The 18,657-nt window shown below is 46.1% G+C and overlaps 1 protein-coding gene across 1 annotated transcript; it reads right to left on the minus strand.

Moving 5' to 3' along the window:
- Window positions 1-1,944: 1,944 nt before the first annotated feature.
- Window positions 1,945-17,516, minus strand: SLC48A1 (solute carrier family 48 member 1). The gene is made up of 3 exons (XM_056322393.1): window positions 17,333-17,516; window positions 6,736-6,903; window positions 1,945-4,920 (listed from the first exon to the last, which is right to left on the minus strand). The coding sequence occupies exons 1-3, from the start codon at window positions 17,469-17,471 to the stop codon at window positions 4,784-4,786; spliced, it is 444 nt and encodes a 147-aa protein (XP_056178368.1). The 5' UTR covers window positions 17,472-17,516; the 3' UTR covers window positions 1,945-4,783.
- Window positions 17,517-18,657: the final 1,141 nt, after the last annotated feature.

An 18,657-nucleotide genomic window follows, 5' to 3' on the forward strand; every position in this document is an offset into this window, starting at 1 on the left:
ATCAGCGACAGGACTCTTGCCACCGGGCAGAAAGCTGTTCAAGGGCTGGCTCAGTGTGGTGCCCAGCCTGCAGCGAGGTTTAGAGAGGGGAGGATCTCCACCAGCATCAGCCCACAAGGGGTGCTCACAGCCACAGGAAAAGCAGAGCAGTGGTTCCCACCAAACTTCCAGCCAACCCTCAGTGCTGAATCGAATACATTGTCTTGCATTTCCCCTCCCTGTTCAGCTTCCAAAAACTGCTTTCTCTTTCCCAAAATCCTAAGAGGAAGAAGAGGTGCAGAATTCCTGTTTCCCCTTTTCTGCACAGGTGCTGGAGAAGCCTGCTCAGAGCGTGCTTGCCAGCTGAGACAGGGAACTTGCTGAGACCACAGCTGGCGTTCAGGCAAGAGCTAATTGCTCCTCCAACCCTGGCAGCCATTTTTAGACAGGCCTAACACCAGAAGCGCAAGCACAGAGGGAAGCTTCTGTGCACCCAAACCTAGACGAGATTTGGGAATCTCACCTGTGGGTGCATGTGAAGCCAGGCAAAGCTGCTCAGATGTCGGGAGCAGGTGGAGACAGAGTTGGGGCTGCAGGACAGGTGCCTCCACACAGGACTCGTGCCTCCCAGCCCGCTGCTCCTCAGGACAAGGGTAGATTTCTCCACTGAGGGCCATGCAGGAGGTGCAGATGTTCACAGTGCACCAGGAGCCTGGGCAAATGCTTACTCAGACTTGGAGGTGGCAAGGGCAAATGCATCATCCCCATGGGTCTGACCCTGATTAGGTATCACCAAACCACTAACCCTTGCCCCACTATGGCATCAAACCTGTTGCTGGGCAGGAGCAGGAGGCTTTTTATCCTCTGTCCAGCCCAGGCACATACATACACCTATTACCAGGACTCGTTGGCAGACAAATGACCCTACTCATCTCTCTTAGCCCATTTCTAGATAGACACCAAGCTCTCACTGCATCCAGCAACCCCTGAAATCCCACAGTGCCTTCATAGGCCAAAACATCCTTTTCTCGCCATCCTTTAGGAAACTGATGGCTTAACCCAAACTCCTCCACATTCAGATGGGCACAGCCTGGGTGAAATGATCCACCTACAAGATTAGATAAGCAGCGCCTGTACTGTCTCTCTTCAGGCTGCAAAGGCAAGAGGAATCAGAGGCCAACAGGGGAAAATAAAACAAAAAGCTGCCTGAGATAGCTGGGATCATCACCAGGCTAATTAGCACATGCTGACAGCAAGTTCCGGCCAAGCTGCCAAGACAGTAAAAGGGACTGTGAGACAGCTAAAAGAGACCAAGACTGTCTCATTCTAACAACAAAAAGTCTTCAAGTCCCAGAGAGGGCAAAAAAAGTCAGCACGCTGTCCCCGGTCAGCATATGGGTTTTGCACAGAAAATAAAATATTCTCTCCCCACAGACTATTTTGAAGTTGCAGCCAGGTTTGCTATAAAGGTGGCTGAGTTTTAGCTTCTGCAGACAGTAGCAGTGGTGTGCCCAAGATGGGGATGGCAACAGCTCGGAAACCAGGAGTGCTCATCACAGGAGATTATCCAGCTGCTCCCCACCTAGAAGCATCTCTTCCCCTCGCCCATTTGCTGCAGGCGCAGACTACACACAGGATGTAGCTGAAATAAAAAGGGAACGGAAACAACATCATTTGCTCAAAAATTCCTTTGTGTGAAATCCCAAAATGCAAAGGGGGCTGGGGGGCAGGGAACACATTAGGCATCACTGCTTGTGGATCTAGATGTTGGGAGTGCTGATAAAGGTGCAAGGACAGAGCATGACAGAGTTAAATGCTGGAGCTCCACATCAAAACATTTTGCTTTTTTTGGGTGTACAATTCACCCCTTTCCTTCCCACAAAGAGTAATGCTCCTGCAGGTTGCCACCATGGGAGTGAGAAAGACAGAATTTAACAACTTGATAGGGAAAATCACTCCAGACACTTGTTTGGTGAGAAAGATGACTGTATTTCTGCTCTTACTGTGGTGTAACATACAAGTTATAGTGTCGTTTAGTACAAGGAGACACCAGGATACACACAAATGAACCCCACTGTGAGTTACATCATCCCACCGCAGGACCAAATCTTACACCAAGCGTGCAAACAAAGCATAAACAATGTAAAAATATATTATATATTTACATACACATCTTTTAAAAAGCTGAGATGCACGTATAAATTTCAGAGCTAAAACATGTCAGGGTGAAAACAGGGGTTAGATTCAGTGAGCTGTTTGTAGGCAAGTTTACAGTCACAAAAATAAACTTTAAAAAACTCTGGGGTAAGCTGATAGGACTTTTGGACACATGCCCAAAAACGAAGCCAGTGGCACGCAGGCTGGAGGGCTCTGTAATTTAGTGACAGAAAAGGACAATGTTTTGGTGCTGTGTAAGGCAGTAGCAGAGCTCCACCAGCCTGACCGGTGTTGGGATTTCTGCATCCCGAGCACTCACACCAGTCTGGTTATCAGAGCTGAGGCTTGCCCCAGCACAGCAAATGTGTGGGCAATGTTGTGTGGAAGAAACCTAAGACAAGAGATGGCTTATTGAAATGACTGATGCTAAAACCACTTGTGAACTCCACAGTGGGTGCCACGGCTTTGGGCAGAGAAGCGAGATGAGCTATTCCATCCCCTGCCAGGCACACTGGAAGCCCGACATCAGCAGTAAGGGAGATTTTAGTATTTAAAAGCCTGAGTATTAATCTCATAAGTAAGCACATTTCACATCCACAGCCTTTGTCTGGGCTTAGTGACTCCAGCAGGTCCCCCGGCAAAAGCTGGCTGTAACCTTGGTACATACATTGACCCAAAGATGTTCCTCAGTCTAATTAAGTCACATGAGGATCTTCCCACCCAAGAAACAGGAGAATGCTATCAACAGGTGTTATCAAACACTTCCAAAATCCCCTCAACAACTTGAATGGTGTGCTTCAACCACCCATCTTCCAAAGCGAAACACGTATCAGCAAAGCTGTGGATGGAGCCTTTTGAGTGTGGAGCGGGATTCAAACACAGCAAGGTCAGAGCACTGCTAGGATAACATAACAGAAAGGATAGTCCAAGGTACTCCCCAGCAGCCAGCTGCACAAAACCAGACTGGGGGTTTTGTGGGGCACAAGAGAAAGCTGACAACAGAGCACACAGGACATTCCACTTGCGCCTCACTTGGTCACAAAACCCTGAGCAGGTCCCATCACCTACCCTCTGCCACCAACTGCCAAAAATGCTCTTCAAGGAAGGCTCCAGCAGTACCTATAGAAGCGGCAGGACAACCACGTCTGGGAGACTCCTTCAAATACCTGCCTTGTTTATCTTCCATCAGTCTGCAAGGAGAAAAGGGGCTTCTCCTGCCTCTATTCTCATCCACCTACAGAATTATTCATGGACGTTGCCACTTTTAGTTTGTAGCGGCCAGCACCATCTGCCCAACATGGCAAAACACCGGCTCAGATTCTGCCAGAGCATCAGCCCAAAACCTTTAGCTCATCTGAAGCAGATACAGTTAACAAGGAAAAATGTAAATACTTGAAGGCTTCAAGCTTCTCAGGGTAGCTGCTGACAGGGAGCAAAACACAGAAACTGAAGAGGTCACTAAATTGACTCAGGTTTTAGGTTTGTCAGAGCAGGGCCACGCATGGCTGAAATGCAGAGGGAGAGCTTCACTGCCATCAGGCAAAAGATGTGCCAGTCAAGCCCAGCTGTTTCCAGCACACCAGCCCATGAGTGCAGACCTGTAAGGCCTTGACTCACTGCACAAGAGCCCAGCAATTTATCCAAGGTTGCATTATACCAGTGACACTCATTACAGAGGCTTGCTGGGAGCTGACTCTGGATACTTTTCTTATTTTTGAGTACCATGTCTCCTTCCCTCTCTCACCCTGCTGTTACAGGGAAGCTAAGCAAAGAAAAGGAAACACAGAACTGCTTTTTTTTTTTTTTATAAGAATCATATTCATGTTTCTCCGGAGGTTCAGGTAGGTAAGCCTTTGCCTAGCACATCTTTCACCCAAACACCTGATTCTACATGCTACCAATTTGAGCGTTAAATATAGAATAAAGTTTCTTTTTGAAGTGATCCTGGATAGCAGCCAGAAACAGCATTCTCTGCCTCTGACAGAGCCTTGAGATGACTAGTGCTTCTCTGCTGCTGGCGCATCCCTTCAGGCTCATCCAGACCATAGGAGAGAGCTGGCTTTGCGTACAATGTCTGAAAACAAAATACTGGAAGATGCGGGGTGCTGGCTGGAAGGTACATAGGGACCTCCTGCCACAATGAAATGCTCATCTCTCCACTCTGAGAAGCAGAGCAGTGCAGAAGAAGCCAGCTTTCACACAGCAGTGATCTCTGCTACACACACCCAAGGCACCCATCTCCAGCAGGCTGGCGATGCACTCGCATGAACAAGATGTCAGGGTGCTGCACCTGTGAGGTAAGAACCTACAGCTCCTGAAGGGCCCAGGACCTCCTACCCGCTGGAAAGCTCCCCTGGACTTCGGAACAACACAAAGAACGGATCTAGGCCTGCTGCATGTAAGCACATGGAGTCTTTCACCTCACTACCAGACACAGGAAAGTTACAGAAAGACTAGACTGACGTCATTAGCCAAACTTTAAATGGTTGAGTAAAAGCAATTAGGAAAAAACCCCTACCGCTGACAGACAAACCGAGCAGCACTGGGTGGGTTCCTTCTCCACCTCTCATACGTCTCTTGCATGTACCATGCCTTTGGGGGGCAATTCAAACATCCAGCACCTTCAGACAGGATTGAAGTCCAAGCGTTAGAAGTCACTGAGGATACTGATGTCTGCAAACTCATTCCTGTACCGGTAAGCATACAAACTAAGCAGGAAGGCCCACTTCAAGGAGATGAAACTCCAGACGCATGACAGGTAGTAGCTTCTGGGATCAGTCAGGGCTAGGAGAGAAAAGGATACAGATATATTTTAAAATCCCATTTATGCTTCATGCAGTCTGGCCAGGAAGAGCCCAACTCAGGCCCCAGTTTCTAGGAGCTTTCCAGCCTGCATCTACAAACCCTGCTTATAGAACAAGGTCTTATCAGTGCCTTAGTCCCAGCTATCTCAATTCAAGATTGTAAAATGTCCTCATCTCTACCACAGAAAGGTATTATGGTCACAGCTTGAAGCTCATCATCATCTCTAGAGAGCAGATCCTAACAGCTGTAAGACCACGCTGTCAGCCACCCAAACTCACCTTGCTTAGGGCCCAAGGGATGAAGTTCTACCAGGATGGTAGAAACATGTGCCTCAAGAAAACAACCTCAAGCTGCAGTTCTTAATTTCTCACACCCTGGCTTACTACTATTCCCTTCTCCCCACCACAGCAAGGGGAAACAAATCTGCACATCTGGAGGGAAAACACAGGAAATAAAACATAGCCTCCTCCTAAAAATTTTTACCAATCATTGTTACTGACATCTAGTATATGATACTGGTGCACTTCAATCTGTACTGCAGGTCTTCAATACAGTGCTGCAATAATCACACAGTACTGAATGACATTAACAGCTTTGAAGTCAGGCGGGTATGGTTCTGCTTTTTCAGTGCATGTCAGCAGTCTTCATATCTATTTTCAAAAGTTTAAGGGGATTTTTTGTCCCAGAGATGTCAACAATTTTGAAATACATTTACATAACCTAATGCCTAGAACAATTCCAGCTCTAAAGTACAAGCTGCTTGATAATTATTAAAAAATAATTTTTTTGAAGAATACACAAAAAAATACTTACTCAGTAAATCCCACTCATTAGATTTACCAGCCCTAAACTTTCCACATATAAATAACTTATGCACATGTTCTACTTGACTCCCAAATTAGGGCTTTCCCCTAAAATACCTCCTTTTCCCCAATAAAACCCAAATTTTCCCCCAAACAGTTTTTCCTCATGTTTCCAAGAAAGGAGGTGATGAAAAATATTTGGTGTTCTACGTACAAGTATTTTCATACTCTTCCACTAGGCTGAAGCATTCGAATCTCCATGGGGAGCATACTTAGGCTAAGCCAAGGGCTTTTGGTGGGTTATGACCCCAACACAGCTTGCGCACCACCATGAGTACAACAACAACAGGACTCTTAGTGGCTATCAGTCCAGATGCAGCAAGCAACAAACACAGACAACTTCTAAAAAAACAACCTAAACCCCCAAACTTTCTCTACTTTGCCTACTGCTAAGCTAATACTGGGAGTAATTATGTGAACCTTCCTTAGACAATGTTAAACACCTTGTAGCAACACAGCTTTGTATGCTGAGTAAATGTAGCAGGCATTTTCTCCCTGCTGACTGGTGTTTAGATTTCAATATCCTCATCAACATGTGAGACAATGTTCAGAGCAGTCCCTTTATTCGTCACAGAAGTAAATTTCAGTTCCTATAGGGAACAATGCTGGAAAATGTAGACTGCCTGCCAGCAGTCCCATAGACCACGCCTATTAAAGCTGCTATCAAATATTACAAGATGCCCTAAGGGAGTGGCACTCATCAGGCAGCGAAATTACTCATGTCAGTGAGATATCACAGCAGAAAAATTAAATTCATTTTTGAAACCCTTCCCCCAAAGTCTCTCAACACCTCTCAGAAGAGAAGGCAGGAGCACCCCCAGATTCACCCCAGCTCTGCTTTGCAGGGTCTTCTGTTCCTTCAAATCCAATCCCAGTAATCCAAGCATTGCCAGTCATTTCTCCCATTTGCCTACTGCAACAAAGTACTTACACTGATGCTTGGTGATGGCCAAAACAAGGAATGTGCAGAATCCCACCACTGAGAGAGCTGAGAAGAGGATCCCGATGAAGAGGAAGAACCTCAGCCCTTTTAACCAGGTCCTCCAGTAATCCTGCACATACATCACATGCGTGATTAGGGCCCAGAGCGCCAGAACACCTGCTCAATTAGACAGCAAGGGGAATCAGTACCATGCATCACATTGTAACACAGCAAGGTCTCTAATAAATATACAACTCATTAAACCCCATATGAAACACCAAGGAATACTAATGATTCATGGTCATGTCCCCTGCCAAAGAGAGGGGAAATATCAGAATAAATGGCTGCCTGTGCAAGTATCACTCTTCATGACCACCCCAGGCCCCCTGCTTTTGCACAGGCTTTAAGATATGTATCTTGATTACAGGCTGGTACAGAAAGGACTTCATTCATTGAACGTATTCCCCTAAAAAACTTGTTTTCCTGTTTAGGATAGACCCATTTAATGTATACTCAGTGCATATTTACTTAACTCTCCACACAGCTTTCATGACATCACACATAGCAAGCCAAGCACTTGGCAAGAATTAGTGCACTTTTTCACAAGGCCAGGCAGCTGCTTTTACATACGTGAGACAATGATAAAGAGCACCACTACACAACCATCGATTTTAGACACCTAAATCAAGTTATACAGGACCTGTTCAGTACTCAGCGATTCACATCACGTCTTTTAGCTCCAATGTACCTCCAGTTAAAGAGTGCATTCATACAAATCCCCTCCAAACACTTCAAGCATTTCAAGTAAAGGGGTGTGACGTTCAGCTCCCTGATGATTCATACATACAGTTGCCACTTACGGCAAAGCACGCTCACTAAGAGTTTTAAGGTGGTCTGAATCTCTCTCAACTTTTGGGTCTGGCCCAAAACATATGGATTACATAACCAAATATCTGAGCATGTTTGGGTTTTATATATTTTTTTTTTCCAAAGTAAAGCCAAATCTACTATGATTTTAATAGAAACAGCAAGAAGCATTTCCCTAAGCTTAGGTGACTAGTCCATAACCAAGTTTCGTCTCCCTTGTCAAAAGGGAGGAAACAGGAGGGGAAAGGGGTGAAAGCGTCCAAACAATATCTGTAAACAGTTTCTGATACAGGGGAAAACAATGCATCTTTCCCTAACCTTGTTCTAGAAACTGCTCACTTTTTATCACACTTCAGGAAAAAAAATTAGACGAGACACTCAGTGTAAGAACTGTCCACTCACATGCTTAAAGCTTGTCAAAAGTTTTTAAAACCCACCAGGGCTGCCTGTCATTCTCCATTATACAAGCAACATCACGAACTCCAGTTACAGCAAGCTGTCCCTCTGTTGAAGTGACAGCACTGAAGAGTATGGCTAAATCTCCTTAAGCCGCTAAACTCAACCTGTAGTTAGAGCCACTTTACAGACTTAAAACATTTGACTCATTTTGGCAAAGACCTCTGCAGCACTTCTGAAATTTGAACCTCCAGTGGCGCAACTAACTGGCTTGTATTTCTGCTTTGCTGCCACCTCCTTTACAGATTTTAAGGGCAGCAGGGGAAAAAAATAATTAAAAAAAATAAAAAAGACACCACTGCAAAAATACCAGGCTGCTTTATATGGTATCCTGCAATAACACAGACCTCCCTCTGCAGCTACTTCTCAACATCAAAGGAAGCCAGAACCAGCCTTGCCCACTACAAGATAAACATTTTAATACTAAGGACAGTCACAAGTCTTGCCAGAGCTCATTTGTTACTGGATACGGTCATTATACACACAGCTTCCCAAGGTTTACAAGAATGTATTAGAGCACAGAGGAAAATAACTGCATCAAAACAAACAGATAAGCAGAGCCGAGAACTGCCCTGCAAACCCGCTGGACTGGCTTTTCAGCTCATTTCTACCAGGCTTTCTGACCTAGCTGGCCACACAAACAATGGATGCACTGCAGGTGCACATCAAATGAAGCTGAATATACACAAAACTCAGTTCCAGGCTAGACACAGAACTCCGGCAATGTTTTTTGCCTCCTCAATGTCTTGGGATGAGGCACAGCAAATTAAAGTACCTTCAACAGTGGCCTCCGAAAGAGATGGGTGGAAAAAGGACAACCTTAAAAAAAACCACCACCAAAACCTCATAAAAGTAAAAGCACTCAGGATACACTAAAAACCCAAGGGTAAAGTGCTGCTATCCAGGAGAGACAGAGCTTACAGACTTTTTATCACAGTCAACAGGAAAGGCAGAATCAGTCCATTACTTCATCTGGTCAGAACTGCTGCACCTAAGCATGTTTTCTGGCTCCAGGCAGTCAGGCTTTTAATTCTGAGACTCTCATAAAATCAGCAACCGATACTGCTTTTCCATGACTGGTTCCACACAGACTAGCACTACGCACACATGCTTGAGATCACAAAACTGGCAGAAGTTATTTTGGAGTTCTGCAGATGACCATAATTGCATTGGCAATGCTCTTCAAAAAGCCTGCCATGGGATTTAGTAGACAAGCCTATCAGCTTGCTTAAACAACCACTTCCTCACCTTTAAACTTGTACTCTAGAAAGTTCAATCGACATTTTTTTTTAAAAAAAAAAAGGAGGAACTTGTGTATTTCAGTCAGGAAAACAAGCTGCTTCCCCCGCTACCCCAGGCTCTTTCAGATGACTTGGCACAACTTATTTGAACTGCTGAGTCAAGTTGCTGGTGTTCCCATGCCAAAAGGGCTGCTGATGCTCTGCAAGCTCTATGGGGAGAGCAGGGGCAGCACATGAGCTGCCACCCGATCTTCCCCCCACCCCCAGGCCTGACCCTGCACCTTCCCCTGACCCTAAAGCCTGACACAGCACTTTGAAGGATGCTTTGTCTAGCAAACTCTTGTGTTCAGTTAATTCTTAACATCTAGAATAACTGCCTCATACATGACTAAGCAAAAACCAGCCTCCATCGCTGAAGGACCGAGTCTGGTCACACAGGGTCGTTAAAAGACTGGGCATCCTTTCACCAGCAGCTCAACAAACATCACGCTCATTACCACGTGAAACAGAGGGGAAAGGAGTCTCCTCCACCTCCAGCTGCATGTTTGCCTCCTCTCCCTTACCCCCCCTACACCACTCCGAACTGCTGGTGAGGCTAGCCAACTTGCAGAGCAATTGGGTTTTCTCTTTTTTTCCCCTTCTTTTTTCTAAAATCGCAGAAAAGCATACCAACAAGTTACACCAGCTCACAACACTGAAAAACATCAGCACTGGAACATCAGCACTGGCGTAAAAAACATTGGCTGCATGCATTCAGGGCCAGGTAGGAGAAATGGAACAGGACTTACTTTTTCAACTGCTTAATTTGCTCATCCTGAGCTTGTGAGATCATCCTCAGGCAGACACCCAAACCCCACCAGTGCCACTCAGAACTAGCTAACAGCCACAAAAGAAAGCAAAACCACCATCCAGATGTTAACAAATACATGTGAATACAAGGGGCATCCCAAGTGGGATGAAGCTACACAATAGTAAGGCATGGCAAATCAAACTCAGAGTCTGAATACACAAGGAAAACAATTATTGCAGGGAACCTAATTTAGCAGAGTATATTGCTAAATATCACTAATTAAATGCTTAAATACATGAAAACATGTACCTTTTCTAAAAACCCTTCTTTATGCCAACTGCTTATCTACATACAGCATTCAGGAGGAAAAATCCCACACTTTCTAACAAATTCCAGAGGAAACAAGTCCATGAATGCTAGAATAGAGCATCTCATTCATGTTTAATTCAGCTGAAACTGGGTTGAGGAAACAGCAAATCACCTCCCATTCACCAATATAAATAAGCTAAGCGGTGAGAACAACAAATGAGTTGCACTGATTTACAGTAAATACTTTCATTATCACAGAGAAATGAAAACCATACTAGTATTTTTGATTTATGTGAAATCTCTCATTTTGTAGACCTTGAGAGCAAAAAGTTTCCAGATTTAACACACACCCATTAGCTATATGTAGGTAATAGAAAAACAGCTAACTCATTCAGCTGTACAGCTTCAAAAACAGGTTTTGAAACAGTTTTTATTGGCACAGGAAATAACAGTTTTGTCCCATTTAAAGCTTGGAATGATTATCTGTAGGATCTTCAGGTTTTCTTTTTCACCTCAGGCGATTTCCCCAAATCCCCTCCTCCTTCACAGACGCACTTTGCATTTATGCACAGAAGCAAAACCTGAACCTGCAGACGTAGCCCTGGAGTAAAAATGGTGGTTGTCAGCTCCTGTTACATCACCTGCTTAAAATAACATCAAAAATCTCACACCCCTTTCAGAGAAACATTTGTCTTGGTGGATTTACCCCACACATCATGGTTGGAATGACCCTAAAATAAGAGCTGCTCAATAGGACACAATCAAGGGATCTGACGTAGAGCAACGGGAAAATTACCTCTAAATCAAAACTAATTATCCCAAGTACACAAAGCTCCAGGAAAAGGAAACTGACCCATCAAACAACCACAAGTACATCTGAAACAACAGCAACAGAGGCAGGGGTTTTTTAAACCAAAGTTAACAGGTATTTTGACAAGATTAATTCATATTCAAAATACAAAAACTTGCAGCATACTTGGAACACGTTTAAATGAATTCTAAAAGGCAAGTTCAAAAGCAGACTCGCCCTCGGTTTGTAACCTGGTACAGAAAAACACCAGTATCTAAATATTTTGATAAGTCCTTTGGAAAGTTTAGCATACTTTAGCTCAAGTGAAACAAAACTTTCCCTTACTCTAAACATAAAAACAAAACCTGCGACAAACAAAAGGTTTTCTCAGACCCCTGCTCATCACTGACCAATTCTTTGGTCCCAGCAAAACAAGTTGCATTGTTGACGGGGAATAACAGCACAGCTGCCTTCCCTGAGGTCAGAGCTGCCAGAGGCCAAACATGTCAGGCCACATTTGCACACCGCAGTAGGACACTGTACAACACTAATGGGCGCTACAGATTCTCGGAAAAAACAACAAATGTGCAATGCAGGCAAAAAAAACAGAGACACACACACAGAAGCTGTTCTGCAATGAGCATTCTTATTCCAGCCTTCTGCAGCTCAAAATGCATGTTGATGATGGCAGACAAAAATGACGGCAAACAAAATGACAATAAAAATAAAGAACAATATTAAAACCTACTTGCACAGTCCTGGAAAATATGAAGTCTGTGGTGACTAGTTAGAAGACTTTTTTTTTTCCTTCAGAGTGCTTACAAAGCCTTCAGTCATTTTCCATCTAAACAATCTTCCTTTATACGCTCTATTACTCTAGTTGGAGCATTAGAAAGAAATACCTGCTTTAGAAGGAGTCTGAGCTTTGCCAACCTACATTCATTTTGCCATTTCTAAGTTTTGAACTTTGCTTCGTCTGGTTGATTCCCAGAAAGAGTAAAATGTTTTCTTCCGGGAGCTAAAGCCAAGCTAGCTCAGCCCTCAGCTGTTTTTGGAAGAGGTTAAAAATGGGTTTTCTTGAACAGCCCTCTGCCAAAATAGCTGGGGGATCAACACTGAAATATTTTAGGAAAGCAGCTCTCAAAGGAGAAGAGTCTTTGGAGTATTCTAGTAAAAACTGGTTTTGACTTGGCAAAATTTCCCTCTGCCAACATGCAATCAACTGCTTTACCATTCCATGACGTTTCGGTTTGGAGGAAAGGAGATAGGGCCACGCGTGTGCATGAAGAAAAAGCCTGGCATTTCAGCTTGTTGTTCAGCACTGAGCTGGTCTGCTCAGCCATTTTCAGAAGCAGGAAACAAGATGTACAGATTTCAGATGCTACGTGCCTCCATCATTCATATTTAAGAGGAACCCAACATCACATCAGCAGCACTTAACGAGGGACTCATTCTCTCCTCGCAACCTAACTAAATTACAATTAAGCATAAGCCATGTGCAGTCTTTTCTGTATTTTCTTTTAGCGAGCTTTCTCTTCCTTTTCTCTGTTCCTTAAGACAATGGACTACAGCAGTCATGAACCAAACCTTAATTGAACAATATGTAGTATCTCACAAGCAAATCCAAACCTTTACAAATGCTTTACTCCATAACTGCAGTGCTTTTTTGGCCGTGCTGTTCCAGTCCTGGATAGGGAACAATCCAATCTGCATAAATGTATCTAACATATGCAAGGCAGATTAGTCATCAGGGCCTTCAGAAAATCACTACTTCTGTACACATCAGATACTGTGTTCAGCATAAACTAGCCTCTATTACTTTCATTTATCAAGTATTTTTAAAGTTTCAAGCGTCTTGAAAGTACATTTTGTGTTTCATCTTCTTTGCAGCTGCTTTAATATCTGGTCTACATTATATTCACAAAGCACGAGCTCTGTATCTTGCCAGAAATATCTGAGCAGCTTGGAAACAGCCTCTTTGGAGCGGAAAAAGCCCCCTTCTTTTTCTACTAAATTTAAAAAGAGAAGATACATACACAAGAACATTAAAAGCCACTCAGGAAAGGGCTGGATACATCCTGAAAACATTTAATTGCTTTTTTCCCTTTTAAACTGCCTCTGGCAGAATGAAAACATCAGAGTTGCTCAGAGATTCATGGCCTACTTAAAAAAAATAAAGTATTAATTTAAGGCAGTGAGGGGAGAAGGTCAAACATACAAACAAGCAGTAAATTATAAAAGGCACTGTGACTAGTTCAAAATGAAATGGCAAACCATCGAGCCAGCCAGTATTAACTCAGGAATGACTTTCTGGGTCCTGTGATTAGTCGATTAAGTTGCTGTCTCTTGGGTTATCAGAAGCACTCGATAGGGTGTTTCTGCTTAAAACAAGGATATGATACACAATGTCTGTGTCTAAGATGATCCCAAAATTTCCAAGTATGCATGCCCAGGGGCATAGTTAAGATTTTGAGGGTTAGTGAGTTGATTTTACTAGGCATTGGGGGTGGGTGGGTTTATTATTATGAAAGCTAACTGGGAAGACTGGAAAGGTAGTTTGCTCAGCACCTTAAATTAACATGCTTCTGGTTTCATAACTAGAGGTAACTGAGGGCTCTAGTTACAGACTCATCAGTATGTGGCAGTTCTCCCCCCACAGAACTTTAATGCTAGAACTTGGAGTAAATAGATATCTAAGTCTTTAAATTATAGGAAATGTATCTGAGCAAGTGGAAGTACAAGCAGCAGTGGACAGCAGATTTCCATGCAAAATGCAGCAGGAAAGGTTCCCTAGAGGATAAGCAGAAGATAAACTGATTACAAAGAGAAAGATACAGACTTCTAATGATACAGGAACCAGCAGAACTTCTTACAGAGAGGAAGTATATGGATAAATATCTGAAAACACACAGCCCTGACAAACCAAAGGCACATGAACAAAAGCTGCAGCAGGCTGCAATCCATCTCACCAACAGAGGCAAGAGAAAAGCAACGACAAACATACAGGAGCCTACGGGAAAACCAGAAAGAGTCAAAACTAGATAAACATGTACAAACACACACTTGCGGAGCAGGCTGGCAGGCAAAGCCTTGTGTTAATCAGAGGCATATTAACAAAGAACTGCTGCAAAGCTGCCAAATACTCCAGCCTAAACAACTTTCTACCACACACACGGCCTCCCAGCCACAACGGCCCAACCTGCAACTCACCCTCAGGTGCTCAGATCACTTTTTGAAGCTTCTGAATGAAAAAGGCACATGCAGGGCCTCCCCCCCCAAAAAAATCCCGTTTGTGCTGAACACATTGAACCCACCCAGAACAACAGACACTCCAGCACAGGGGTTTGATTTCACAGTGATACTAGCTACAGCAGAGCACACACTGCACCCCAGCACTTGAGTTTAGTCACACATATTGAGGCAGAAGCCATCTTTCTGCATGATGTTATCCTGTACAACACGCAGAAAGTTGCAACAGGTTTATTAGTAGACTAAAGGGCACAAAACAATGCCTGACAATTAACTTTGCGATGCTTACACAGCGGAAAATTTCAGCTCACCCACTTCCTTTCCCAATATTCTCTGGCAGCAGAAGTACCAGTTAGCATGTTACAATAGAAGAAGGAAGAATTAATGAAGTATGCCAGAAACAAAGCAAGTGAACACCTTGTTTACCTGAACCTGAAGTATCCACAGTGTCTAAGCATAATGTAAACCTCCCACATGCTGTGATTTTTTGTTGGAACAATCTTACTTCACCAAGTAGCCTTGGCTTCAATGCACAGAAAAAACATGACTTTTAAGGGGTTTTTTGGCTACCCCTCCACAACTAAACAAGCACCCACACTTGGCTCTATCCATGCAGACTCCAATGTGCAGGACATGAAATGTTGACTTGTGAAGGCTAGCAATGAACTGAGGGCACAACTTTAATGTTTGTCTGGCAGCGGAAGAAATTTAAAAGGTCCTCCCCATACACAAGTGGCTTTATTTCCCCTCCTTCCTGACCCCTCCTTTGTGGGGATAATGTTTGTGACACAGAACACTACATACTCTCAGAGTTCAGGGGTGGGAGCCTAAAATACAAGTCTCATCTCTAATACCTGGGGCATATTTCACCTGTTGAAATATTGAGGGGGTAGAAAAGCAATGCAGAAGGGCAGGAAAAAGAGGCCATGAATTTAACATGGCAGGTACCTCTTAAATCAGCTTTGTCTAACACTAAAACATGCATTTATTAATCTGTTTCTCAGGCTTTGTGATCCTACTGTGACTCTACCTGTATCCAATTCAACAGATGTTTGAGAGCAGGCAAATCCAGATAGTCCAACCTAACAAATGACCATTTTTTAAATTTTGTTTCTTGCTTATCTACCTCCTTGTTACTTTAACTAGCTTGAATTACCTGGTAATTAACACAAACCTCCTTCTCCCAGCAGATAACCAATCTAAGTAACTTCAGCACAGAAAGTACAGGATGATTCCTCTCTCTGCTTTCTCACCAGCCCCCTTCTACAATGTGGAATTCCGAAATTCCTCTGTGAACGTAATACAGTATATGCATGCAGCATAAAATATTACTTGCTATTGCCTGGTGCATTTCTGGGGTACAATACTCCATCTTCCCTTGTGACATCTACTAAAGCAAAGTGTTAGAAGTTCTCTGCTTAATTCCAAACCCAGCTGGAATTAAAGCTTTTTGGAGTGAGGGGAAGCAGAGACAACCACAACCCTACAGCTCACAGCTGCTCCTGACAGCACAGCAAATACCAAAAGGTACACATGAGCACTGGTGTTGTCCAAATACCAGAAGTAAACCAGATTCTTTACGAAGTTTCTATTCTTCCTCCAGGAATTCTGCCAGAGAAAACCTTGAGTTGCTAAGCTGACACACCAAGAGAGGACTGTTCCGCTCCAACCCAACCATTAGCTAAGATCCACAACCAATGCAGGCATCTGAATCTCACTGATTTCAGTGGACATTAAGATGCAATTTACAGCTTCTGGCCTTTACAAATAGCCCAAATGCCTACTTCAGAGCACCTGGAGCAGATGCTTTCAGCGGCTACAAATGGCAGGAGGCTGGCATTTTTCTTTTCTTTCCTGAAAAAACAGAGCACACAAAGACAAGTTGACAGACTAAAATTTTACTAGGAAAGTCAGCAAAGTTTTCAATTGTAATTCTGAAATAAAATCCTCTTTTCAGTAACAATGCTGACCAGCCTAGAGGGCTTACTCAGATGGCAACACACAATTTAAACCTCAAACTTTTAGAACTTTGGCCTCCCTACAAGTTACACACCATCATTAACAGAAGCTACTCCACTACAGACAGAAAGTTCGCTAGATGTCGTTGCAAAAACCTTTTTGGTACCAAGGAGAAGACAAGAATAATTCCATCTTTACTAGCAGTAAGGTTATAAAATAGACTATTTCCTTTTTTCCTAAGGGACAAGCATCAACAGATGCAGTTAACACATCCCACAAACCACGGCTTTGTGCTTCAAGTTACAAATACAACGAACACTGTAAGCTAAAGTCTCCCAAAGAATTTTTGTTACAAGGCAGCCCTTCACGGGCACAGCAAGCCCCTCCAGGAGGTCAGGAGCTCCCGAGCAGCTCGGGAAAGCATCACCCACAGACGTCCAGAACCACAGCGCAGCCCACCCGAGCCCCCCGGTCACACGCTCTTGCGCTCTGCTCCCGCCCCCACGGGGCTTTGTATCCCCACGCCACAAGCCCGGTTTTACCACCGGCAGGCAACGAAACGCGCTGCCGCAGCGAGGGGCTCGGAGGCGCCGGCCTGGCCTCGGCGCCACCCCCCGCGCCCGCACAAGCTGCTGCTCGCGCCGCTCACAGGCCGCGTGGCGACCCGGGCGAGCCAAGACCACCCCGGCACGGCCCCCGGGGGGCTCCGGGCTCACGCAGCGTGCCGGGTGCGCGTCCCCGGTGGAGAGCTGCTCCCCCCCACCCCGTCCTCGCTCCCCCCAGCGACCGCCCGCGACCGCGCCGAGGCGAAGTCGCGCCCCGCCCCCAGCCGTCGCCCTCGCCCTCGCCCCCCCCCCCAGCGCCCACCGGCGGGCCCCGCCGCGGGAACCGCCTCAGGCGGCGGCGGCGCCCCGGCACCCCCCCGGCCCTCCCGCCGCCTCGTACCCGAGAGGCCCCCCGCCGCCGCCGTGGCGGGCTGCCGGAAGGCCGGCGCGAGGCTCCAGGTGAAGAAGGCCGAGAGGCCGGTGAGGGCGCCGGCCGCCGCGTAGGCCAGCCGGAGCGCCAGCAGCCGGCTCACCGCCATCGCAGCGACGCTGCGCCGCCCGCCCGCCGGCCCCGCCCCGCGCCGGCCCGCCCCCTGGCGGCCGGGGGACCCGGTGGAGGCCCGGGGCGGGGACACGGCGGGGGGCGGGGACACGGCGGGGGGGCCGTGGGGGGGCTGGGGGGGGCATTGGGAGGGCGTGGGGACAGGGGGACACAGAGTGGACGTGGGGAGCATGGGGACACGGAGGGACACGGGATGGACGTGAAGGGCACGGGAACACGGGGGTCGGGGCATGGGGGGCATGGGGACACGGCTGGGGGCGTGAAGGGCACGGGAAGCGTGGGGACACAGGGGGTGTGGGGACACGGGGGCGTGGGTGACACAGGTGGACATAGAGGAGTTGGCACACGGTGGCTGGGGGGGTGGGACACACGGGACATGAAAGCATGGGAGAGTGAGGGCACAGGGGTGTGGGGGGCACAGCGGGACATGAGGGTGATAGAGGCATGGGGAGGTGGGGGCACAGGGGGACACAGAAGAGACGTGGAGTGCGTGGGGACACAGTGGCTGGAGACATCAGGGTGGGGAGACAGGGACATGGAGGCATGGGGGGCATGTGGGGATCATGGGGGGTCAGGAGGCAGTGGGGCTGGGTGGGGGGACACAAGAGGCACGGGGGGACACCGGGAGCTGGGGCAGCAGGGAGGGCTGGGGACATTCACTGCCCGGCTTTCACTTCCTCTCTTGCAGCATTTTCCTTCTTCAACCAGCACCATCCTGCTTGGTTGTGGGATTGTGGTTTGAAGACACCTAATAAAGGTTCTTAAATAGTTTTAGGGGGGTTTCTGTTCTCTTTTTCTCCCCCCACCCAAACATTTTTTCACTTTCTGAGCTGTTGGCTGGGTTTGGCTGCACTTAAACCCAGGGGGCAGCAGGGCAGAAACATGCAGCAGGGATGGAGACAGGAATGGGCTTTTCCCACCTATTTCATTCAGATCAATTATTAATTGCACTTATGTCAGCGGTGCATTGCCTGCCACTCAAGGATGGCTAGGACATGCTCTGCCCAGAGCCTGGGAATCCATTACTTGTTCTATTACAGCTCATACTGTTTTTTCCTTAATTTTCCAGGCTTAGTCTTTACCAAGATGATCTTTCCAGGGCTGGGAAAGTGCAGCTTGGCTGCCGTGACCACAAGCACAGGATTCCCTGCTCTAGATGGCAG

The sequence above is a fragment of the Falco biarmicus genome, chromosome 19, assembly GCF_023638135.1.
Source record: "Falco biarmicus isolate bFalBia1 chromosome 19, bFalBia1.pri, whole genome shotgun sequence".
Lineage (NCBI taxonomy): Eukaryota > Metazoa > Chordata > Aves > Falconiformes > Falconidae > Falco > Falco biarmicus.